Consider the following 22,532-nt stretch of genomic DNA (forward strand, 5'->3'; position numbering starts at 1 on the left):
AAAATATTCATCCATGATTACTTTGTGAACTTCATCATGCACAATATCTTATGGGCCTCGCTTAACACCCTCCCAATGTTCACCCAACACGAGGAACATTAAGGACAACCTCACTTCCATCAACTGCTGCAACATGAAACATTAAGGACAACCTCACTTCCATCAACTGCTGCAACATGATGTAATGGAATCCAAATTTAGTCTTTTTGGCTTTGAGAAGCTCAAGGTTTGAAATAATCCTAAATATATACAGACATCTATTGTGATTACGAATGTACTTGACTATCCTCTTTGCCTCCTTGCAATGATTTCTAACAAAAGAAATGAAGGGGTTTTTCCTCTTTTTTTTCACAACATCTTTTATAAGAAGGCTTAATGTGTGAGCCAAGCAACCTGATCAAAAAATATGGGGATGACTCCGGCACCCCTGCAATTAGCAGCGTTGTCGGTTACAACTGATTCATGCACTTAACAGAATATTTGCAATATTCTTATTAGTTTTCTTGATGTTTGAGCATTCATAATCATTCACAAACATGGCTTTTTCACTAGACACGGCCATGATGTTAACAAGGGATTCATTTTTTATATTACTCCATCCATCATAAACAATAGACACTCCATAAGTTGACCACTCATTCCTTAGTGCTCTCGATTCCCAATCAATCCTGCTTCTCTCTTGATGAAGCAAAGTTGTCCGAAGCTTCTCATATTTGGGTGGGGCATGCCCCTTTGGAGCGTGAGTTATTGCGGATACCATTTTATGGAACCTGGGTCCCTTCGCAATGTTGCCATGCGCAAAAAAAAAAAACAGCGTATTGTAGCAGTATTGACATCCTCCCTTGCACGAACATTGAACATATTTAAGAGTTTGCCCTTCCCTTTTCTCGCAGTGCTCTGTGTTTGTGACACTGCCCTCGATGATTGCGATATTGAAGGGAATAAGGTTAGATCAATTCAGAGACGTCCTCACTAAGTTTTCTTTTTTTAATCCTAAATAACCTTTATGCCTCAAACTCTGCATCCCGCTCCTCCTTCGATATTTTAGGACAAAGTAATATACCCTTTGACTCCTCGCCAGGGGATAAACCTAATAAATGCGTTCCCAGACAGATGTAGGATCCAGTAAATGGGGTACCAGCCACATACAATGAGGGTTACAACAATGTATGAGTGTAATCTCTCTCTCTCTCTCTCCATCATGTCTTAGAGTCTTGAACTCACCCCTCCTCTCTCGTACGCTTTTCTCATCCACATTTCACCCACATCCTCTCTCTCATGTATTTCTCTCATCCCTTTCTCTCCTTCATGTCTCAAACTCGCCCTCTCTCTCTCTCTCCCTTATTTCTCACTCACCCGTTTGCTCTCGCTCCATCTCATTTCTCTCTCACCAGTCTCGCCTTCTTATCCTTCTCACTCCACATCATCTCACCTCTCTCTCTTCAGTCTCGCCTTCTTATCCTTCTCACTCCACATCTTTCACACTCCCACTCTTTTTATGTTCATGGTGACCTCTCTCTCTCCCTCTTGCTCTCTCTCCATCTCTCTTCTCTCTCACCACTATCTCGCCCTCTCAGCATCTCTCACACTCCCACTCTCACTATGTTCATCGTGACCTCTCTCTCTCGATCTCTCTCTCCCTCATTTCACTCTCTCCATCTCACTTCTCTCTCGCAACCCTCTCATCCCTCTCACTCTCTATCCTTCACACTCCCTTACCCTCTGTATATTCATCGTGACCTATCGCTCCGTCATTTCTCTTTCCCTCTTGCTCTCTCTTCACACTCCCCTATAGTGATATTAATTAATATTCTAGCTTGTGAGGAGGTTGCCTGGAGATGCGGTTAGCCCTCTTTATTTCAGAGAGATCGTTGGTCTGTTTGAAGTTTGAATGTCCGGGGTTTCGAGTGTTTTGGAGTAATGGAAGCTATCCAATGTTCTATGTGATTATAAATATATGGGATCCATCATTTTTTAACAGTATTTGTAGTGTTGTGAGTGACATATATTCGTCTACTTTATTTGAACAAAGATCTTTTCTCTAACTTTAAAATTTAACTGACTGGTTGTGAATGTTTAGCCTTTCACGTTCAAGTTTGAAACACAAAAAACACAGCAGGATTTTAGAATTCAGTCTATTATACTTAGTATTCTGAAGTCCTGAGTCTCTACTCTTGACTGGTCCGCTTGCAATCTGGTTTGTTTGCAAAAATCTATTTTATTATTCAAAATTCTAAGTATATTTTTGCGTAGGTTCAATCTAGAACAAAAAGGATTAATACATTTAGATAACTTAGAGATATTGTTCTTATCAATTCATTTCGTTTTAAGATTTTAGGAAGATATAGTCTTCCATCATATCCAAGTTGCATTTATTAAAAAGAAATATATCGACTCCAGCATATCGAAGTGGAATTTAATGAAGTTTCAATGCATTCAATGCCATGCACTATATTTAAACCAACTTTAAATTTTATCAACACATGATATTTTATACTCCGTGTCACGAGTATACTTTCGACTAAACCATCTCATGTTAAATTCAACAAATGAACATTTTTTTTTCTGCTTCATCTTTGATGGGTACAACTCCTATACCAATTTAATTATATTTATCGAACCACTGCATTAAAAAAAATAATAGCTCAAGATTAAAAAAAAAACCATCGCCATCCATTTTTTTGGATGTGAGATATAAGTTCCCACAACTCAAATAAAAATGAATTATTTTAAAATAATCATCCAATGATACATAAGGGGTCCAAAAAAATTTTTTTTTTAAAAAAGAACGAAAATCAACACAATTAGGTTGACTATTGCATGGATGTTTTGGGAGCAAAGTCTTTATGATCCATAAATTTCAATGAATGCACGAAACTTTGCATTAATTGGTTCCTTTCCCACCCATAAGATAAAACATACATTGAATTTCAGCTCTTAAGACAAAACATTCGAACATACATTGGCCCATGCTATCCTGCCTTGCCTTTCTATTGATGGGAAAGTTGGTTTTCATTTCATTTTACACCTCTCCCTCTCCCTCTCCCTCTCCCTCTGCAAAAAAACTTCCCCCAAGACCATGACAGGGGTCGATGATACCAACCAACCAAGAGATGCAGTTGGATAATTCAGAGGAGGATCACTAGGGTATGTTTGAAGGTATCTCAGTGGGCCTTAATGAACCACTCCCGAAGGTGTACAAAGCAAAGAAAAAGATAGAGAAAGAAGAAGAACCTCTCTCGAAGGTGTACGCAGCTATCAAGTTTAGGATTAAAGTAGATAAGGAAGAGGATTCAGGGGAGGGAGAAATAGTTTTGAAGGAGGAGGAGGTTTGTAACCCTATAGGAGAGGGGCTCATTAAAGATCAAAATGCCGTGAGGGAAGGATAAATTGAGTGACACTGTGAAACAGACATGCCCAAAGGGTTTCTTCGCTGGGGTTCGAGGTATCATCATCATCATTGATGGTACTGATTGTGATTAATATTCTAGCTTGTGAGGTGGTTAGCCCTCCTTATTTCCAGCAAAATTTTCAATGCCGGAATTTTTTCAGTCCCCAATTATTTGGGTGTGAGGATGGAAATGCGTACAAAATCACGTATATAGTTCTATCCCTCACTCTGCTCCCAACATATTTTCCGTTTCATATCATTGCTTATGAGCTATTTTACATGTTTCCTTGTTCATGTCCCATTATCAGATGAGATTTACTTCTCTTCACTACGCTTATATTTTGCAAGAGCCAGTATCATTAAGACATTGTCAAATTACAACCCTTCTTACAAACTACCAATAGCAAAGATGGGATTTTGGTGCATATGCTGTCTCCTACCAAATGTCCATCTTAGAGATGAATTCTGGAACTAAACAGGTCCATAATTTCAACCTGTAATTTTAAATCTTTGCTTTTGGACCATTTTTGGATTTTATTCATTTTAATTCTTTTGAAATAAGCTGTTTTCAAAGATTAAATACCTTTTCTTTCTTTTTTTCGAATTCATGATGGCAGTGGACGAGATTGTTGACATGAAAATTTGGACGCAAAATTCATCTCTTAAGATAGATTTTCGAAGGGGACGGAAATTGAATAGAACCAAATTTTAATTTTTTCCTGGTAAAAATTTAATGCAGCTGAAATGGGCACATATAGTATGCCTCATCAGGATCATAGTTTACTACTCCCTCAGTCCGATGACCTATGTAGGAGGATATTTTCAATTTGAAATATTGGTTGGAAACTACCTCACAATCGTTAGATGATTATTTTCAAAAAAAAAATTTGTCAGTCAAATGACCTATGTAGGAGGATATTTTCAATTTGAAATATTGGAAACTACCTCACAATCACTAGATGATTATTTTCAAGAAAAAAAATTTGAAAATTTAGTTTTCCAACACTTTAGCTCTAAAAATTGGATAGTTTCTATTCGGTCTTAAGCCATTATTTTCTCACGTGCTTAGAGAGTGCAATTATAAAAAATAAATGCCATTATTTCTCAAGTTCTTAGAGAGTGCAATTAGAAAAAATAAATTGTTGAGCTCAATCTATTTGTTGACGGGGTTATATCCCCAAAATTAGAACACCTAAAATTAATCCTACCAAGGGTTTTACCCTAGGGAGTACACGAACGATACACTCCCAAAGGAGCAGAATATCTCTTGGCATTGCTAATTCGGCAAAATCTCAATTAGATTACTTACAACGTGGTATACATAGAACTAAGGGTTTATCATGCTTTTGCTCTCTATCTCCATTTTATAACATAAAAACATTCTAAAAGGGACAGGACAGTGCTTCTCTTCAATGTTTTCATAATAGATAAGCATATTTTTTTATTCTCTTAGGAGGTGACCTAATCAAGATTTTTATGCACAATATAACATAAATTCTTTTGGGAAAGTAACCATATACTTTTGGTACAAAGTGGTCACATTAATCTTGACCATAGCATGTGAATTTGGGTGGCTGCAATTATTATATTGATCAAGCTCAATCTTCAAACGAAATTTTCTTGAACTTTGTAACTCATCAAAGCTCTCAAATTTCACATCAAATGGTTGTAAAGAATTATAATCACCTTGTATCAAAGATAAATGGTCTTAATGTATATAATCCCATTCTTTTTGACAATTAACATTTGGAAGAAAGTACACATCAGGTTTCCATAGAACAGAATGAATACGAAAAGAAAAAATACAAAACAAGTGTTAAAAGAGTTAGAATCACCAGGTTTCCATAGAACAGAATGAATAAGATAAGAAAAAATACAAAACAAACATCAGGTTTCCATAGAACAGAATGAATAAGAAAAGAAAAAATACAAAACAAGTGTTAAAAGAGTTAGAATTGAGGGCGTCACAAGGGACCTAGCCTACTTATTTGGCTCCAGACATGCAGCATGAATCCTATATTTTCAGACTTGATAAGTCTTCGATATCTGTTAATTTGTTTACATGTTCTACCAATTTGGTTCCCGAACGTTTCACCACTAGCTGACCACACGCGCCGCTTATATCTTGGCCCATTTCTCGACGAACCGTTGTCCTGACGTTATACACGCCTCTGAGGATTCTCTGAAACTTTTTTACGTTTTGCTCACTACTTGCGTTGTAACAGCTTAGACTGCCAATGGGATTGAAGGGTATCAAGTTCACAACCTGCTTCACGATACAAACTGTGAATAGCCAAAGATAGGAGACTGGCATATTAACTGTTTCCTAAAACTGTATAGGAAGAAAAATGAAATTTTCATAACACAAATAAAGGGCATGAAGCTGTGAAAAAAATTAAATATGATGAGAATAAAAAACAAAGAAAGCTGAATAAAATAGTTCTGCTTCATAAATAAGATTGTGCGCAATCCTTTTCACACTTCAAAGTAAAAATACAAAAATTTCTTGCTCACCCTTCCCCCACCCCCAAAAAAAAAAAAAACCGTTATTATAAAAAACCACCCACAAAGTTTGATTTACGTTCATACCTTTTTTTTTAGTTTTTCCCAAATTGTCCATACTTCGGTCTACTTCAGACTTTCAAAGTCCAAAGTTTAACCAAATTGTCTAGCTTCATATCTCAAGATCTGAGAAGCTCTTCTTTTAACATATTTTAGACCTTGAAGGTTCGGAGTTCTTCCAAACTTTAACTGCAGATCTTCAAGGTTCGAAGTTTTTCGGAGTTCTTCCAAACTTTAACAGTAGATCTTCAAGGTCCGAAGTTGTTTCAAATCTCAACTTTGAACCTTCAAGGCCCAAATATGTCCCAATGTTCCAACCTCAACTTCGGACCATGAAGGTCCGAGGTTGTTAGATGCCATCTCATGAAAGACACATAAAAAATTAGATAACATTCATTAAGTTGCTGGAAACACCAATACTTCTGATCAAATCTATCACATCCCAAGTAAATTACCAAAAAAAAAACAAGTATTAATCTATTAAAGAAGTTACTAGTTGCTACTTTCATAATAGCAGCTAAAACGTGATAGATATCATCACCCTATTTTTCTCCATGCATGCGCATAATTTTTGTGCCTCCAATGCCTCAAGTGATATTAAGTAGTATTTAGCATTGTTTTTTCTCCTCTTTCTCATTAAGGGCTTAAAAGGGATTTGCCAAGGCTAAAGATACTCAGGCGAGGCCCTAAAATCTTGCCAAGCCTGGTTCAGGTAACCCATAGCTCGGTTTTGGCTCCATCTAGGACAAATTTGGGTTACAAGATTCTGAGAGCCAACCTTGCTTCCAAGTATTATGTGGAAACAAGTTCTTGGTTGCCTTTGGGAGCCACCTAACATTTTTGTCCCCGCCTTATGGGATGAGAAGAGGACAACTACCACTCCATGCATTGTCAATGCAACAAACAACGGCATTGGAACAACTTCAAACCTTGAAAGTCTGAAGTAAAAGTTAGAACACTAGAACATCTTCGGACCTTGAAGGCTTAAAGTTGAGGTTCAGAACAAACTTGGACCTTGAAGGCTTAAAGTTGAGGTTCAGAACAAACTTGAACCTCGAAGGCTTAAAGTTGAGGTTCAGAACAAACTTGAACCTCGAAGGTCCGAAGTTGACTTCAATTATTAACTTCCGACCTTGAAAAAAGAGTATGAGTGCAAATCAAATGCTTTTTTTTGGGGGTGAGGGGATTGGGGAGGGGGGGGAAGGGGGGGTGGTGGTGATGGTGGCGTCATAGTAATGGTTTTTTGGGGTGTCATGAACCTAAATTTCTCCAAAAATAATTCAAAACCTGCAAAGCCACTTTGTACAAGGAGTATGAAGTGTTTGGGTCATTTATAAAAAAACTAATGTTCACACTTCATAAGAAAAATGGTACAGATAAGAGGTTGACAAAAATAACAGAACCAGAGAATATGCAAGTGAGCAAATTACATCTGAAAAAGAGATGATCAAGGAGTGTCTAAACTCATTAAAGTGGATATGAGAAAATGTAATGTCTCGAGCTATGAATAACTATAGCAATTACACCGAAATCAAAATCAAAAATAAAAATAAAATCAGGCAGGGTATTTCATAAATCAACTGTGATTTATTGATGATTTAACTTATAGTTCAATCGTATAAAGTGTAAAAGCTCACCACTACTAGCATCTTAAGCAACTGGCCAAGCTGGTGAGCATGCTGCTCTTCATCATTCACCCCATCGAGCATGATATACTCGATCAAGATTTTCCTTTGGCTAAAAATGTAAAAAATAAACAATGTTTCAAGATGAGTTTAAGAAATAAATTATTTCTTAAGAAATTCAAGAAAAATTAAAATAAGGATTCTTTCTGGCATTTGTCACATTGTTTACCACAAGATACTAGTGATGAATAATGTCAGGCCCACCTGTTCTCTTGATAGAGTCGTAAGTTATCCACGAGTCTGCCTAAGGGAAAAGCACGAGCTGCGGGCATAATTTGACAACGGATATCTTGTATTGGAGCATGAAGAGAGACAGCCAAGTTTACGTTTGGTAGGTCATCTTTCAGCTTGTTAATAGCATGGATAATCCCAACCTTAAAAAAGGAAAACATAAATATTGAATCAAGAATGAACACTACACCCTTGCAGACATGGAAAAACACACATGAATAAAAAAGCGTTCATATGGCATCAACGAGCAATATGAGACTAGAATGGATCATAACAAGAACTATAAAGCATCTAAGTAGAATTGGAGTTTGGAAAGTTCAACCTGGACTGTGTGTGTGTGTGCACTCAAATGCGCATGGTGCATGCACGTGTAAGAATAAGAAAAGCTGTGAACATTTATAAACAAAAACAGAAGGGCCAAGAATTAGTAGAATTTGGTCATCTGGGCGAGTCAACCAAAGACTTGGTGACTTGGTATGTCTAATTGACTTCTCCGAACTTAATTTCCATCTAAGTTAAAAGAACCTCAACAAAGATCACAAATTAATATGACATCTCAACATCGTGTATTGAGAAACCTTTTGGTAGGGAAAGCATGGTATTATAGAAGGGGTGTTAAAACAAATCAAGTCAACCCACCAGGTCCAGATCTGGAGCCACCTGCTGGACCTGTTGGGTCAAGTCTAGGTCCACTTGATTTTGGATCCGACAGGGCCTGGGTCCAGGTTTGACGTGGACCTAATTGGTCAGGTCAAGGTTGACTAGACCCGTTTTGTGTGTGTGTGTATAACGGATAGGACTAATTTTGAAGCAGGCAGCCAATCAGGGGCATAGGATTAGCGTTAACCTAAATGTGACATGTACAGAGGATTTTCCAATTGTAGATAAATATACAGCACAAGGGAGACCACCATCGAAGCAATATCCAAGATCTTGGTTAACTTTGGGCCAAAGATAACCCATAAGTGTGGGGATGAATGTGCACTGTGTGATGAGGTCAGCGCGAGCAACAGCAAAGACAAATGCCCAAAAAAAAGGGTGGCAACAGGTCATGTCAGGTCCGGGTCAGGGTGGATCAGAGATAAATACCTTTCAGGCATGGGACAACTTGGAGGGGCATAGGACTCTTTCAAATATTGAATTCCTCCAGAGGACCCAACTCAAGCTCGACTACAATTTTATCCTCAAGAAAGAGGAAATTTTCTGGCTCCAAAGGTCCTGAGTGAAATGGCTCAAATTCGGGGATCTCAACACAACATTCTTCCACAGAACACCCAACCGTAGAAGACGCAGCAATACGATCACCCACATCAAGGTTCATGACCATATTTTTGAGGAACCTAAACTGGTAGAGCAAACTATCATAGATTACTTATGGAATCTCTTCTCAGCCCCTAGGGGCCTCTATGGCAGACCCGTCTTTCCCCTCTCTCCCCCAAGAACAGTCCTCCCAGGTGGAACGTCCTTTTTCCGAGGACGAAATCCTCTCTGCTGTAAAGGCTTTGGGACAGGACCAAGTTCCAGGCCCCGATGGCTTCCCCATCACTATATTCCAAACCTTCTGGAATTCCTTTAGACCTGATTTCCTTTCTTTCTTTGGAGAATTTCACAAGAGGGTATCGTCTATAGAGCCATGAACACTTCCTTCATTGCACTCATCCCTAAAGTTGAAGGGGCAAAGTAAATTAAGGACTTCTGCCCCATAAGCCTCATCAACAGTACCTATAACATCTTATCCAAGGTCCTCGTCACTCGTTTAAAAGAGGTGCTTTCCCCACTCATCTCCCTTCAATAAGGTGCCTTTGTTTAAGGATTGTCAGATCCTTGACAAAGTACTAGTTGCTCACGAGTGTATCCATTATAGGCACTCTTCCAAATCCCCAGGCCTGATTATTAAGCTCGATTGGGAAAGGGCTTATGATCACATTGATTGGGCTCTTCTCGACGAAACTCATGCAAGGATGAGTTTTGGCAACCTGTGGCAGGCCTGGATCAAAGGCCGTATCTCCAGCTCCTCTTTCCCCGTCCTTATTAATGGTTCTCCCAAAGGATACTTTCGCTCCTCTAAGGGGTTGAGACGAGGCGACCCCCTATCCATATTGCTATTTGCCATTGCTGCTGCGGTTTTCAGCCAATCACTCTCCTGAATGTTTCAGCCAGGTCTGCTTGATGTTTTTAAAAGTGGGCCTCGAGGCCCAATCATCACCCACCTCCAATATGCGGATGATAACCTCGTTTTCTGCAGGGCCTCCAGTCAGGAGGTAGACTCGAGGCCCAATCATCACCCAGCTCCAATATGCGAATGACAATCTCGTTTTCTGCAGGGCCCCCAATCACTCTCCCTAATGTTTCAGGCAGGTCTGCTTCATGGTTTTAAAAGTGGGCCTCGAGGCCCAATCATCACCCACCTCCAATATGCGGATAATAACCTCATTTTCTGCAGGGCCTCCAATCAAGAGGTAGACTCCCTACTCCAATCAAAGTTAACATGGCCAAGTCCAAGATGTTTAGGGTGGCTCTTTACCCTCAAGATACCTTGCAATTTGCCGAGAGATGGGGCTGCCAGATCAATAGGCTGCCAACCAATTACCTAGGCTTGCCTCTTTGCAAAACCCAAGATTAGGCAGTGGGCACACTGCACACATCATCGACAAGTTTGATCGCAAACTGGCCAGTTGGAAGGGTCATTTCCTTTCCCTGACAGGAAGACTCACCATCATTAAAACCACTCTGGACAACATCCCCATCTACCAGATGTCTTTGTTCCGCATGCCGGTGACAGTAATCTACCATCTCGAAAAACTTATTAGGAACTTTCTTTGGTCGGGGGAGAGGGAGCAAAGGAGATTTCACCTTATATCTTGGAAAAAGGTCTGCTCCTCGAAAAGCCTTGGAAGACTAGGAATTCGCAGCCCAAAAATTCACAATACAGCGCTCCTAGGCAAGTGGTGGTCATGCCTAACCACACAAGATAACCACCTTTGGATGCTCGGCACAAATACCGTCTCCAACCCTCCGAATAGGTGCCTAATTGCAGAACCTACAACAACTCATCAGGTGTGTGGAACTCCTTTTTGTAATCCTGTTCAGAGCCAACATTCGATTCCATCCCAGATAGGGCAGAAGGGTGCGTTTCTGGTCGGACTTTTGGTTTGGTCACACCCCTCTTCCCTTTCCCTTTTTCTGCTTGGCCTGCTACTGTGGCGGACTACTTCACCATTTCTGGCCCATCTCGAGTTTGGAAATCTTTAAAAGACCTCTCTCTGACATCAAATGTGCCGACTTTCTCAATCTCCATCCCATCCTCCACTCCATCTTCATTTCTCCCTCTGTCCGGACCAGATTATACGGTGCCCCTCTCCATCGGGAACCTTGACTGTCTCTTCTTTCTACCTCAAGCTCATGCAACCCCCACCTTCCCCCTCTCTCATACTTCCATCACAGCCAAGGCATGGTCCTCCATAGCACCTCCCAAGATCCAAGTGCTCAATTGGTTAGCCCTGTCTGAAAGAGCCCTCATGGTAGACCAATTGCAACGAAGAGGATTGCCCATTCCTAATAGATGCCTCATGTGCACCAATGAAGAAGAGAGGAAGGCCCACCTATTCATTCACCGCCTGGTGGCCTGCGCTATCTGGGGCTCCTTACTTCACCTATTCAACTGGCAATGGGTCACCCCTAAATCCATTTGCCTCCTCTTTTAGTTCACTGCAACCCTTCCCGTGGCCCAAAACTGGCATTGTCCTGTGGAAAGCCTCCGTAGCAGCTACCCTCTGGGTCATTTGGATTGAGAGAAACAATAGAATATTCTGAGGAGAGAGGTCCTCCCTAGGTAAAATGTTTGACAAAATCAGAATCCAGGTCACCTTTTGGGCTTGCAACAACAAGTACTTCAAACGAGCACCGAAATCTGCTTTCCTCAACTGGCAGGCCTTGTTGTTCTCACGGAAACCCCTCATATCCCGGGCTGCATGTTGGAGACCTCCTGAACCAGGCCAATTGATATTATACTTCGTGGCCGCTCCCTCGGCAACCCTGGCCCTTTAGGTATTGGGGGCCTACTCAAGGACCATGAAGGTCTGATCCTAAGCTCATACTCCAAACATATCGGATACACAATTCCCAATCGGCAGAGGCTCTACCACTCCTTGAGGGACTCAAAAGCTGGAACCCCTCTTTGAACCTCACCCTCATCATAGTGGAAGGAGACACTAAGAACGTAATTGCATGGATCTTTGGCTCAGCACCATGCCCCTGGACTCTCGCACACATTTTCGATGAAATCTATCACATTTGTAGGGATATGGTCATCACATGGAAGTATATCTGACGGGAAGGAAATGCAGAGGCCGACGCCCTAGCTAAACAAGGGGCACTCAACTGCACATCCCTGACCGTTTTTGGCACCTAACTCTATAGCATTGCTCTCTTTGTTTTGGTTGGTATGCACAATGTAAAACCTGTGTGTCCTGACCGTTTTTGGTACCTAAATCTATAGCATCGCTCTCTTTGTTTTGGGTGGTGTGCACAATGTAAAACCTGTGTGGTGCTCTTGAACAGAGTCCCATTCTTTGGGGTTGCTATTTTTTTGTATAGAGCCCCCAATTGTAGGGATGCCATTTTTGTATAGAGCTCTTGGCCTGTGGGGTGCCTATTTTTTGATACTTTTTATTTCCTTTCTACTCAATACAATATACTATAGTCAACAGTTTCCAAAATAGAAAAAAAAAAGAATCAGGAGATGGCATTGCAAAATAAATTTTTAAAAACAGACATAATAATACGAATAGTGATGATGATGATGATGAATACCCAAAAAAGAGCATAATTTTCTATCCCTTTGGCAAAAATTATTAAGATCCGCAGAAGGCCTTAAAAGTCAAGAACAAGGAGTAGCAAACCTTGAAAAGCACCTCTTAGAAGAATTCAATGCGAAAATTCAAAATCTTAAAGAAATATTAATTCAGCAATAAAGACCAACTTCAGAACTCCTACAGTTGATATTGTAATTCTCTTTGGAGATAACCGAAAACAGCTTCCTGTCATGGCTTGGACAGCCTCCACAACAGCTGCATAGTTGTTCAGTGGCTCTCCCATTCCCTGCAGTTCCACCACTAAACTTGTCAAGAATCGTAAAGATTCCCTCAAATCTCTTCAAGCATGCTAGTTTTGAAACAAAAATTCTAAATAACGTAATAATTGTATAAGGTGCCCCTCATTATAATGTAGAACCAAGGCGTACCTCTAAATTGTGTCTGGAATGTAGTTCTAATGTCATGAACCTTATGATGGCTTGAAAAATCTATTTTTATTCCTAGCTACGAAATTTAAAATTTCAAAAATAGAGAGCAGATCTATAAAACTTTGAAAATCTGGAAAAATAGAGGGTCCAAATAATTTGTTACAATAGATATTACTTTTAGGAGATTCTTTTTTTTCTTTGTATCCATACAACTTGAGGCCGAGATGATCAAATTAGAGGTTTTCCAACATCAGAACACTCTCTTGCAAGGGATTCTTGAGGTGCACCTTACTTCAACCGTATAAGGTTGACGCCTTCTATGAACTATTTCCTTCTAAATATTGGTATTTAAGATAATACTTTGTTTGTTTTTTTAATGTCAAGTAAATGGGACCTGGAGGAATCAAATCCAAGACATCGCAGTGTGGCACCCTGTCACCTATGCCATGGCCCGTTTCTATGATGTTAATCGTACTCGTTTTTTTATGATAATATCACCCAAAAGAAAATTAACTTATCTATCCGAAACATTCTCAAGAGAAATTCACAATGACATAAGAGGGGATAATAAGTTCATGTGATATAGTGATTATACTGATCATAAATGTACTGCACAAACTAAATGCCAACAAGAAACACATGCCGATTAGTTCAATCTTATTCCATTATACTAAAAAATTAGGAATCTAGGAATTTTTCTTATTTTTATGACTTAGTTGTTATATTACTCATATTTCCAGTAGTTAGCTCATCATATGGAAATAAACATAACTCTTCACTCATTCACTATCATTCACTAAATTATGCAAAAACACTTTACACAGCAAGTGTAAGTTGCTTCAACCTTCAAGACTACGAATACCAGTGGCAATGAAAGATGCTACCACAGATAAGATATTCTTGCAATAGTTTTTAAGCAATTGATCAATGATGAAGCCAGTATGCTCTCAAGTGATTGCATGTAGTGCTATCAAATACAGTTTTGGCACCCAATCTGTATTGGAGGCTAAATCCATAAGCTGTGGAAATAACTTTAGATTATAAAATCTGTTGATTCAACAAACAAGATCCACTTGGACCAATTTGATTCATTTCATTTTGTTATGTACAATTATAAAAAAATAAGTCCAGCTCCATCTGATATCATCAAATTGCTAAGGAAATTGGACACCCAATACCACTGCTATTAATTAATGGATATCAGTAAACAAATTCAGGAAAGAAAATTTGGGGGATGCTACTTCTTATTGAAAGCAAACTAACATGCATGCCATTTCATTAAACACAAAACAGCAAAAACTTATTCACACCACAAACTGAGAAAACAAGGCTGATATCAATGCTTTAAAATGCAGGATGCAGACCCAATGCAGTTAGGGGTCCGATGCCACAATGCAGTCCCAATGCGGGCACATCACCTCTAGTGCAGTCAATGAATTTATAGATTATCATAAACAATATAATAATGCACACAAAAACACAAATGCGATTTTTGTGATAGTAGGTATTTTAGTTTATTCAATATCTAATAATATTAGCTATCTGAGATTTTGAGTCCCTGACAGTCTCTCATCCACTCTCATGTGTTTGCTTGGGGGCATGCATTAAAACATTCCAGGTAATACCAGCTAGGTGCTTCTTTTAAGTATCCCACATAGAGTACAAATAACATAATTTCAATCCTTAGGATTCTTGAGTTTAGCATACTTCCATGCTGGCTCCTTGTTAGTTGAAAATGATGAAGGCATTGCCTAGAGAACGGGATTAGGAAATGAAACTCTTACTAAACAACCCAAATAAGTTTCAATTTCTGCTCAGCCCTTGGAAAAACCCTCGATTAGTTTGTGAATGTTTGCCCAAATACCTTCCAAATAATGCCCAAAACAATCTCAAGGGATAATCAAAAGAATCTCTCAATTTTTTCAAAAATGTTGGACACAAGAGAAAAAAATCAAAAGTTGAAAATTTTTGGTTTTTAATCACCTAAGAACCATGTTAAATGGCACTAATGTGTATTTTGCCCATGCTCGTGGGCTTATTTTCCAGCCAAAGAGCACAGAGTATATATGCGAGCGCTGACGCATCACTCGTGATGCACCCACATATGCGGGTGATACGCCACACATGCGGAAGCATCACGTTTTGCTGCATATGCGGCTTGGAGAGATGTGCTTCAAGCTGAATAATGCATCATGTGGCCACATTTTAAAACAATGGCTAGTATCATATAAACTACTAAAATTATATGAACACATTACAAGATTCACCAATGAAATAATCACAATTAATAAAGCGGGATCCAAGCAGCAGCTCAAACAGATAGATATTACTCAGATAAATGAATATTACCATGAAAACAATATTGCGGATGTCTGAAAAGCTTGAGGCATGGACTAATTGCTCCACTATCTCCCCTGACGAGAGGTTGCTTTTAAATCCCATGCTCCCTGTAGCACAAAATGTGCAACCCATTTTGCAGCCCACCTAGATCCACAAACAAATGAGTAGAAATGTATTTTAAACCAGAACCAGCATCACACTAAATCATCGGGGAAGAGACAAATAAACCTAGTGCAAGCGGTCCTCTAAACACAAAGTATTACAAGGGCAAGTGGATATCGGAGTATATGATACCTGGGATGATATGCATAGAGTTGACCTTGGACCTCCAGGACGAGGATTACCGCCATATCTCCCAAGTCGTGTGTCATATCTCATAATAACAGCTTCAACAAAGGAGCCACTCTGCCAATAAGGGGAAAAACATGCATTTGGTCTTTGTAACGTATAATGGGAAACATCGACAAACTTCAAAACAAGATTAAACTTGGACTTTGTTGAAACACAAGACAGTGTATGGGCTTGAAGAGTGGAAGTGCTTAATGAGCAGCATCTCAATTTTTTCATGATGCATGAGAATGCATTCCTAGAGGAAGTACTGAATCATTTGAATCATCAATGCCACTTTACTTTCTTTCAATTAGAGTAATCTTCTAATTTTTTAAACTATTTTAAAAATCCAAAAGAACTCAAGAAAAAGAGAATTCACATGGAAAACAGAATAATTAACTTCAAATTAACAAGATTTCTTTTTATAAGAAAAGAAAAAACACTACAACGATGCAAAGGTGAGATGAAAAACCTCAGCAGGGGGGAAAAACCTGAAGATAGTGAAAACCATTCAATGTTTTTTTCTGAAACTATCAAAACCATTCAATGTTGACACCAGGATGTATTATTATCATGTTATATTGAAGCGGATTGGCCAATAGTGTCAAACTATGAAAGATCAACACCTGCTATATGTATCTTTCAGCAATTCCTATGCATAAACAATTTAAATAAATGGGTCCTCAATAATCACGATACTGCAGGTAATGATAACATGGCCATAAAGAAATTTAGATTGCCCATTAGTTTTCAAGCTCACATAAGAAATGAATTTCACTTCCATTACTCTCATTCGCAAGGTGGAAGGCATTCATGACCTTCAAAACTTACAGGCGTAAAACTTGGTTAGCACTTTGGACAAGACCTTGGCCTAAGTAATCTCATCCAGATTGAAGGAGATCTAGGGCTTCCACTTTTTCTCCTCCTTAGGGTGCATCTCAAAGTCACCAGATCTTGGACATTGGTTTCCCATGAGAACTGAGATTCTAGACATTCTGAGGGTCATAGTTTTGGAAGCAGGAGCGAGACTGCGGGAAGGAAATTGTTGCTTGCCAAAGCTCCCTAGTTAGGGAGAGCCAAGGGGGGGATCATACAACAACTATTAAAAAATAAGGAAATATTTAAAAATAACATGAACTTCAAAAATTACTGAATGATTTTGATGCTCGAGATTTCTTTTAAATGTGGTATAGAATACAAAAAAGTTACCTTATTGAAGACCCAGAATTTATCTCGCAATGCATTTTCTAGGCCCCACAATGGAGCCTGCCAAAGGAGAGATCAGGGACTGCCTTAAACTTTTAGCAACAAGAGTTCCCAAAAATAACTATGATTTATCACTTCTTCACCCTGAAAACTGGAATTAGATTTGTTTAGGGTTTCCAAACCAATTTGTGGGACTCAGGCAGCATTGCCAGATAAGGATTTACTTTCCCAAACTAAATATGATCTAGACTTACAATTTTGTTGACCTCATTATGCCAAGACAGCCAAGACTTCACATTGACAATTGACAGAGTGATTACCAGTTTGAAGGGATAGGGGATTACCGTGCTTTTGGAGACCAGGAGTTAATAGTTCCACAAACAAAAATAAAATACTTGCAGTAAATTAGAAAAAAAATCCCAACATATGCAAATTGATCATATCCACATAGCCCACACGCGCAAGAATCAAATTACGAAAAAGAGAAGATAATGAGCAAGAATAAATGAAACCCAATACTTGTAACTCGATAAGCAACTTTGTTGTAACTCTATCACTGGAATCCACAACTGATGCAAGAGTGGAAGTCATGGATTTAAACTTGGAACTCAGCAAAGGATAAGCAATAGATGGCAAGGAAGGGACCTCATGAGCTTGGCAGCCAGGATTATGGAGAATGTACCTGCAAATTATGAGAACTCCTTGTAAATCATAAAAAATCATGGATAATTACAATTAGGTTCTAAGAAAAGGCAATAAGATAGAACTGTAAATAAAAATAACATCTTGAAAAAGAGTAGAGATGGGTTTTGCTTTTGCTTACTTCCATATGAGAGGAATGAACTTGTGACTGATTCCTGCCTTTTCAAATTCATTTCTTAGCACTCCTGCATCAAATATAGAGTGCACAGCCATGGTTTCAACTTCTTTCCGCTTTTGAATTGATGCTTGGGCCATGAGAGAGAGAGATGAAATTGGGCCTCCAATCCCTCCTCCTTCAAATTTGCTTCTCAGGCTTCTTTCTCTATGATGGGGAGATAAGAAAGCTTTTAGAGAGAGAAATGAAGGTGGTTTTGCTTCCTTCTTTCCCAAATTTACTTGCGAGCATTCCTGGATAAAAAACAGAGTAAAAAAACATCGTTGCAGAGAGAGTTCTCGGGAAAAGTTGATATGAGACTCGCATGCTAACCTTGTCCGGTTTTAAACGAGGGACGGCAAAGTAAATGGTGTGTCAGGGGACGTACTACTACAATTGCGTCCGTTGACGCACTCGACATCCATATTGTAGTTGAAAGAAGTCAATTGTCACCCAACGGTGGCCCACCCATATTAAAATTAGGGAAAATTATAGATTATCCCAATTTTAACTTCCTATACATCCATCCGCAATATATATATATATTTTTTTTTTGTAGAAAAATTGTTTCATGCGGGCTGTACCGCATTTCTACTTACGCGGTCCAGAAAGTGTAAAGCATCAATTTTAAAGAAATCTAAAAATACCGGAAACTAATTGTCTAAATATTTTTTTACTATAATTATTATTTTTAATTTTTAAAATTTATTTGTTTTTTCACATTTATGATATCTATATTAGATATTACATGTCCTTAAATATTAAGTCTTAAAATCCATCTAAAATATAGATTTCTTACAAGGCCTGTATTTCTACATATGCAGACTTGGCTGTATAGAAACTCGATCTTTTTTGTATTATACCCTAAACCCCACATTATTTTTCCTTGCATTATCCCCCAATAAAAAAAGGCGATGGGTTTTGAGACAAACTTATCGTTTTTTTCTTGGGTATTGTTTTGATAAGGGTACAACCTTAAACAATCCAAATATGGCGCACCTCCAAATTTTATCATAATATATAATGTTGGTATAAAAAAGTATTAGGATTATCTCAAAATCCATTTTCATATCTAATTATAAAATTTTAAACTCCAAAAATGGTTAAAATCAAGTAGATCTATAAACATATGAAAATCTTGAAAATGGATGGTCTAGATATTGCGTTGCAAGATGCACTATTTTGGAGCTCAAGATACATATTTTTTAATATTCATATATCTTGATATTGAGATGATCAAATAGAGGATTTTTCAACGTTAAAACAATATTTTTTGATGGATTTTTGAGGTGCATCTGTAATTCTATATTGTAAAGTTGCAACCTTTATAAACGTTTTTCTTTTCTTTCTTTTTTTCTCTTTTATCTCGATTTTTCTCTCTACCTCTCTCCACCCGTCCTCTCTCTGCCTGTTTTTTACTCACTATTTCTCTCTCTACCTTCCCTCTCTCTCTATCTCTCTTTCTCCTCTCTATTTTTTTTATGCCGTCCGGCACACTACTTGTCAAACCGAATTTTAAAGTTCGGCAAGAAGAGTGTCGGACCGCATTATTGGCTGGGGAGAAGTTATTGGAATTTGTGCGTTTGGTCGAAATTTTTTTGGGGTCCAATAAGTTTTTGTCCTAGACCACAAAAAAAAAATTTCGGCCCGGCAAGGAGTGTGCTAGACCGCAAAAAAAAATGGAGAGAGAGAGAAAGTGAGGATGGGAAGAGAGAGCAAGAGAAAGGGTTGAAGAGTGGTAGAGAGAGAACAAGATAAGATAAAATGAGAAGAAAGAGAAAAAGGGTAATTTTGTCTCAAAACTCATTAATTTTTTTTTATTGGGGGTAAATACAAGAGAAAAATAGTGTTGAGATTTAAGGCATAATCATGGTAGAATGTGTAAAAAGTTGATTTTGGGGGCATGTGTAATTTTTCCTTAAACTTATATTAAATAATTTTATCTTTATTTTTTGAAGGAAAAAGTTTATATAAAATTGTAACTTTAAAATGTAGAAATAAAGATCACCTCAAAAATCCATTAAAAAAATTTGTTTTAATGTTAAAAAACCTTTAATTGATCATCTCAACATTGAGATATATGAATATATTAAAAAAAAAAAAAAGATTTTGAGTCCTAGAAATAGTGTATCTTACAACACATTATCTAGACCGTCCATTTTCAATATTTTCATATGTTTATAGATCTATTTGATTTTAACTATTTTAAACATTTAAATTTTTATAATTAAAAATAAAAATAGATTTTCAAATAATTCTAAAAGAAATTTTCACCAAAATTACATGTTTGATAAAACTGAAGGTGTGCTTTAATTGGATTGTTTAAGGTTGCAACCATTAAAAAACCATACTTTTTTAAAAAAATTACTTTCTTTCTCAAAATCGTACTTTATTTTCAAGGACACATTTCTATGGGTTCCCAAACTCCAATTTAGAAATGTACCCCCTCTAAATAATCCATTTTTTAAATGAATTTTGGCTCTAATTTTTAAGAAATATGTATTATTTAATATGGCTATTATTAATATTTAAAAATGATAATTTTTCAAGAAAATATTTAGACCTTTGGTTTCAAATATTTTTTGGAGGGACCACTATTTACATTTATCTTTGAGATGGATAGTTTATACCGCAGGGGATGTAAATGTAGGAATGCATCCCCTCACACATATAACACTTTTGGTTCATGCATTGGGGGACGCATAGCTACATTCGCATCCTCCAAGGCGTCACAAATCCATCTTAAAGATGGACATGGAGCTGTGGACTCTCCAAAAAAAGCTTCAAATCATCTCTTCAAAAATTTCCTAGGGTTTATTTACATGAGCTGTTCTAAAGATGTTTTTTTACGCTAGTGGCCATCGGACCCTGAACTGGGTTTTGTGGCCATGCCACTTGATCTTAGGTTTTCAAATTCTCAATTTTGAATTTCTCATATATTTGAATACTTTCGAGAGATAGAAGCAGGAAGCACGCAGAGAATGAACTTGCCGATGCAAAAAAAGGCTCTTCTTAACAACTTTAAAAAGAAAAAGAAGGGGGTAGTCTGTGTGAGGATTGAATCTCACTACAGGGAAATGATTTGGATTAGATAGAGGATGGAAAATCGTTATGTTGCATCTGAAACTCAAAGAAACCTTTTGTTTTTAAGATTTTGTTGATCCTTTGTCCTCAAGACTACATTGTTCTTGCCTTGTGTTTCTTAGGCCTATTGATCTACGGTTCGTATTTTGTTATTCTCCTGCTTCTTGATCAAGCAATTTGAGCATGACAATAATTGCTTGTAGTGGTCAAACTATACACCTGAAAGATCTAACTACTCATCTTAGCACTTAGAGTTCAAACTCTAGTTGCTCTCTCTCATAACATCTTGAGTTTGAGAAGTGTTAAGAAAAATATATGTCTACAGAGTTAATTTTAGAGGGTGTATATTATAATCAATATATATGAGAAAGTACGTGCAACATTTTGTATTTTATAATTATTGTGGGTATAGTGTATCTGTCTCCAGTTTACTTCTATTATTGTCATCTTTATTTGTCTGTATAAGACAAGCTTATATAATCATATTGATTAATGGACATTGAGAGTCTCTCAAAAAAAAAAAACATGAGACCCTAAAAAAGAAAAAGGAAAACGTTTATATAAGGTCGCAATTTTAAAATGTACAATTACAGATGCACCTCAAAAATCCATCAAAAAAGGTTGTTTAATGTTGAAAAAACCTTTAATTGATTGTGAATAGTAAAAAAAAAAAAAAGATTTTGAGTCCTAGAAATAATGCATCTTATCTAAATCGTCCATTTTCAAGATTTTCATAGGTTTATAAATCTACTTGATTTTAACCAATTTTAAAGTATAAAATTTTATAATTAGATATGAAAATAAATTTTGAGATAATCCTAAGAATTTTTTCACTAAAATTGTATTGCAACCTTATAGAAACCACACCCAAAGAAAAAACATTTTTTTTTTGTTTTCCCTAAGAACGAACACTTAAATTTGACTATCCATAAATTATATGGTTTTTAATTAATAGAGAGGTGTTATCTGTAAGGCACATTCACAAATTTTTTTCATTGAGGCCGGTAACTAAGTTCTTACGTCCAAACTTAGGTCCTAGGATTTTAGGCTTGTACATTGAAAATATATTTTGAGTAAACTCTTTGGCTTTCCATTTTTGAAAAAATAAAAATTTATCCAAACTGGTGCTTACATTGGTAGGGTTTCTGGATTGAAAAGTACCCAAACAAGTTCATTTAAGTTTCAATGTTTTCTAAAATAATTTCAATAAGGGAAACAAGTGTGACATGAGGATAGGGGCCAAGGTCGTGGTGGTTGTGTAGGGTTTATGTGGTCATTAAAGGCCTTATGAGAACATTTAATTAATATCCAATATAGTGGATCAAAGAACTCCGGTGGGAATATGGTCCTGAGGGACCAAAAGATAGTGGTCTTGAGGGATCTAGAGATTGCGGTCCAAAGGACCTAGATATTATGGTCCAGAGAGAACGAGATAGGCAAAATGCTATTTGTCGATACTCTGATTAGGGCTTTATGGGCTAGGCTAGTCGAGTTGAAACTTTACAAGTTGGGCCAGTCAAGTTGAAAAGATATTATGGTCTAGAGAGACCGAGATAGGCAAATGTTATTCGTTGATACTCTAATTAGGCTTTACGAGCTGGCCAG

The 22,532-nt window shown here is 37.6% G+C and overlaps 1 protein-coding gene across 3 annotated transcripts; it reads right to left on the reverse strand.

Moving 5' to 3' along the window:
* Positions 1 to 5,159: 5,159 nt before the first annotated feature.
* On the reverse strand, positions 5,160 to 18,158 carry LOC18430871 (Radical SAM superfamily protein). 3 transcript variants are annotated; one of them, XM_088852835.1, is made up of 9 exons: positions 17,811 to 18,158; positions 16,991 to 17,669; positions 16,613 to 16,843; positions 15,746 to 15,856; positions 15,461 to 15,595; positions 12,865 to 12,969; positions 7,843 to 8,012; positions 7,591 to 7,690; positions 5,160 to 5,657 (listed from the first exon to the last, which is right to left on the reverse strand). In XM_088852835.1, the coding sequence occupies exons 4-9, from the start codon at positions 15,827 to 15,829 to the stop codon at positions 5,406 to 5,408; spliced, it is 846 nt and encodes a 281-aa protein (XP_088708961.1). In that variant the 5' UTR covers positions 15,830 to 15,856; positions 16,613 to 16,843; positions 16,991 to 17,669; positions 17,811 to 18,158; the 3' UTR covers positions 5,160 to 5,405. The 3 variants fall into 3 exon arrangements, with proteins under 3 accessions (XP_088708961.1, XP_088708962.1, XP_006841076.3); XM_088852836.1 differs by having other exon boundaries at positions 16,613 to 16,880; XM_006841013.4 differs by lacking the exon at positions 16,613 to 16,843 and having other exon boundaries at positions 17,507 to 17,669.
* Between the last annotated feature and the right edge of the window lie 4,374 nt (positions 18,159 to 22,532).

Source organism: Amborella trichopoda, chromosome 12 (genome assembly GCF_054954075.1).
Source record: "Amborella trichopoda isolate Santa Cruz 75 chromosome 12, AtrichopodaSantaCruz75HAP2 v2.0, whole genome shotgun sequence".
In the NCBI taxonomy this organism is placed as follows: Eukaryota; Viridiplantae; Streptophyta; class Magnoliopsida; order Amborellales; family Amborellaceae; genus Amborella; species Amborella trichopoda.

Bases quoted from the DNA above. Each gene is read 5' to 3' on its own strand.
- LOC18430871 (XM_006841013.4), bottom strand. From the start codon at position 17,944: ATGGCCCAAGCATCAATTCAAAAGCGGAAAGAAGTTGAAACCATGGCT. The intron at 15,857-17,506 runs GTATTGGGTTTC...CCTTATTGGCAG, and splicing joins AGTTGCTTATCGAGTTACAA to AGTGGCTCCTTTGTTGAAGC. The intron at 12,970-15,460 runs GTAATATTCATT...GTGGAACTGCAG, and splicing joins TCCGCAATATTGTTTTCATG to GGAATGGGAGAGCCACTGAA.